We start from the raw sequence: 2657 nt of genomic DNA, 5'->3' as shown, positions 1-2657 counted from the left end.
TCCTCTAAAAGTGGTTCAGTTTGAATAGATACTTAACCAGTGAGGGCTCTAGAAAAACAAAAGTTAATTATGTTTAGTTTAATCAATCCATTCATCATTTCCCCATGAAAAAGGTGTGAAGTGATTTACAACAAAAGTTTAAACATAAAATAAAAATCATGCTTAAAATGGATCCAGTACAATATCAAAAGCAATACAAAAAGTAGTTTGCTGAAATGGAGGTATTGCAGAAGAATCCATTCTTATGAAGCAAGGGTATTCCTACGCACATAAAATTATGGAATGATGTGACTGACGAGGTGCGCCTGGCACCAACACTGTTATCTTTTCGGTGCCAGGTCAAATCTTTCCTCTTCTCCCAGGCATTTTAGCATGTGTTTTAAATTGTTTTTATATTCTTTTACATTTTAAAATTGTGTTTTAAATTGTTTTTAAAATATGTGTTTTAAATTGTATATTTGTTTTAATGTTTTTGATTGCTGTAAACCACCCAGAGAGCTTTGGCTATGGGGCGGTATACAAGTGCAATAAATAAATAAATAAATACAAATCTATTATGAGCTGGGGGAGCAAACTGAACAGCAGGGATATTTCAGGTGGGAGCCAGGTACTCTGTCTACCTACCTACCACTTATATCATGTGCCAAGACAACCAAGGCAGCTTACAATTTCAAAATGTAAAATTTATACTTTTCTATTATTTATATGTAATTTAACACCATTTCATCTAAGTAGTGTACAATTTGGTTGAAAAGATACAATGAAGATAAAATCAGTTACAACAAAATCAGAACATTTCATTAAAATTCCAGCTGAAATAAAACAAAACCCTCTTCACTAGATGGTGGAAGTTAATCAGGGTGGGGGTCTGACTTATCTCAGCTGAGGGGGGCAGCTCCATAGAACTGGGCATACAGTATCGAATGCATGGTTTCTGGTGGATACAAGCCATGCTTCTCTGCCACAGGCAACTCTTCTGAAGACCTTGGTGACTGGACAGGGATACAAAGAGTCAGGAAGCACTTAAGGTATCCTTGATCCAAGTTGTTAAGCATCTTCTAAATTAATTAAATAACCTTTAAGTTTGCCATGTTGTATATGGGCAGTGAGTCTTACCCCTTATACTTAAAAGCTGGTTACTTCAGTTCTGATGCTGTATTACAGTTTAAAACATATGTCCTCTAGTTAAGGCAGAGTTCATATCCATCTGCCATTTTTGAAGCAGTACTACAGCTTTTTCAGAGAAGTGTGCATAAGATGCAGATTTATATTTCCCCCCTTTTGTTCACTTCTCTACTTCATTTTTTCTCTTCCTTACACTGAAAACATGTTCAAAAGCCATTAAATATTGGTTACCAGAACATGATTTTATTTAACATTCACCTTTCTCTTTTCTTCCAGAGGTGGGAAACATTTCAGTAATGAATGAAAATATAGACAACAAATCCTACGTCTCTGAGTTTCTGCTCCTTGAATTCTCAGCAATCCGGAAACTGCAGATTCTACACTTCTTTCTGTTCCTGGGATTGTACCTGATAATTGTATCAGGGAATCTCCTCATCATCTCTGCAGTAGCCTTTGATCATCACCTTCACACTCCCATGTACTTCTTTCTGATGAACTTGGCCATCCAAGACCTTGGTAATATTTCAATAACTATTCCCAAATCCATGGTCAATTCCCTCATGAGTACTAGGCACATTTCTTATGCTGGATGCGTGGTCCAAGTTTTTGGATATGTCTTCTTTGGAAGCTCTGATTTCTTTCTCCTCACAGTCATGGCATATGATCGATATGTTGCCATTTGCAATCCATTACAGTATGGAATGGTGATGAACAAAACAGCCTGCATCCAAAGGGTTGCCTCTGTATGGATCAGTGGCTTTCTTTATGCAGTGCTGCACACTAGTGGAACTTTTGCAATCCCTTTCTGCTTCAATGTTATCAATCAGTTCTTCTGTGAGATCCCAAAGTTACTTACACTTGCCTGCTCTAACTTATACCTAATAGAAATTGGAGTTGTTGTGATGAGTGTTATCATGGTGTTTAGCTGCTTTGTGTACATCGTTGTCACTTATGTCCACATCTTCAGGGCTGTTCTGAAAATCCCTTCCGTTCAGGGAAGGAAAAAGGCCTTCTCCACTTGCCTACCCCACCTCATGGTCTTCTCCATATTTAGCTTCACTGGATGTTTTGCTTACCTCAGGCCTCCCTCTAATTCTCATCTGGACTTTGTATTAACTGTGATGTATACTATTATTCCACCCATGTTCAATCCAATAATCTACAGCATGAGAAACAAGGAGATAAAAAATGCTTTGTCAAAGTTGTTGAGTGTGAGGCACTCTTCAGTGCCATTTAAAACATTCAGATAGGTATGTAGATTCTATCTGTGTCAGAAATTGGTCTTCTGCATTCCTTCAAGTCAGCTGCACCATTCACATTATCGTTTGTCAAATCATATGGCCTGGTGCTCATGCATTTATGTATTTATTTATATTGAAATTTAACCCCATTGTCCTGTTGAGCAATTCTCAATGTATCCTACAACACTCTGATTCTCACTGGGGTGGCATCTACTGCTTGTTGCCATTTCAATTGCATTTGGTTGACCTTACAGGAGGTTCCTTTCTATATTTGTTTATCACTATCTTGTG

The 2657-nt window shown here is 37.6% G+C and overlaps 1 protein-coding gene across 1 annotated transcript; it reads left to right on the top strand.

Moving 5' to 3' along the window:
- The first annotated feature begins 1421 nt into the window (after positions 1 to 1421).
- LOC133367762 (olfactory receptor 14A16-like) lies at positions 1422 to 2375 on the top strand. The gene has a single exon (XM_061591864.1). It carries the CDS (start codon positions 1422 to 1424, stop codon positions 2373 to 2375), a length of 954 nt encoding a protein of 317 aa, XP_061447848.1.
- Positions 2376 to 2657: the final 282 nt, after the last annotated feature.

This window comes from Rhineura floridana, chromosome 11 (genome assembly GCF_030035675.1).
Source record: "Rhineura floridana isolate rRhiFlo1 chromosome 11, rRhiFlo1.hap2, whole genome shotgun sequence".
Classification (NCBI taxonomy): Eukaryota; Metazoa; Chordata; class Lepidosauria; order Squamata; family Rhineuridae; genus Rhineura; species Rhineura floridana.
This window is presented reverse-complemented; position numbering and strand designations above follow the sequence as displayed.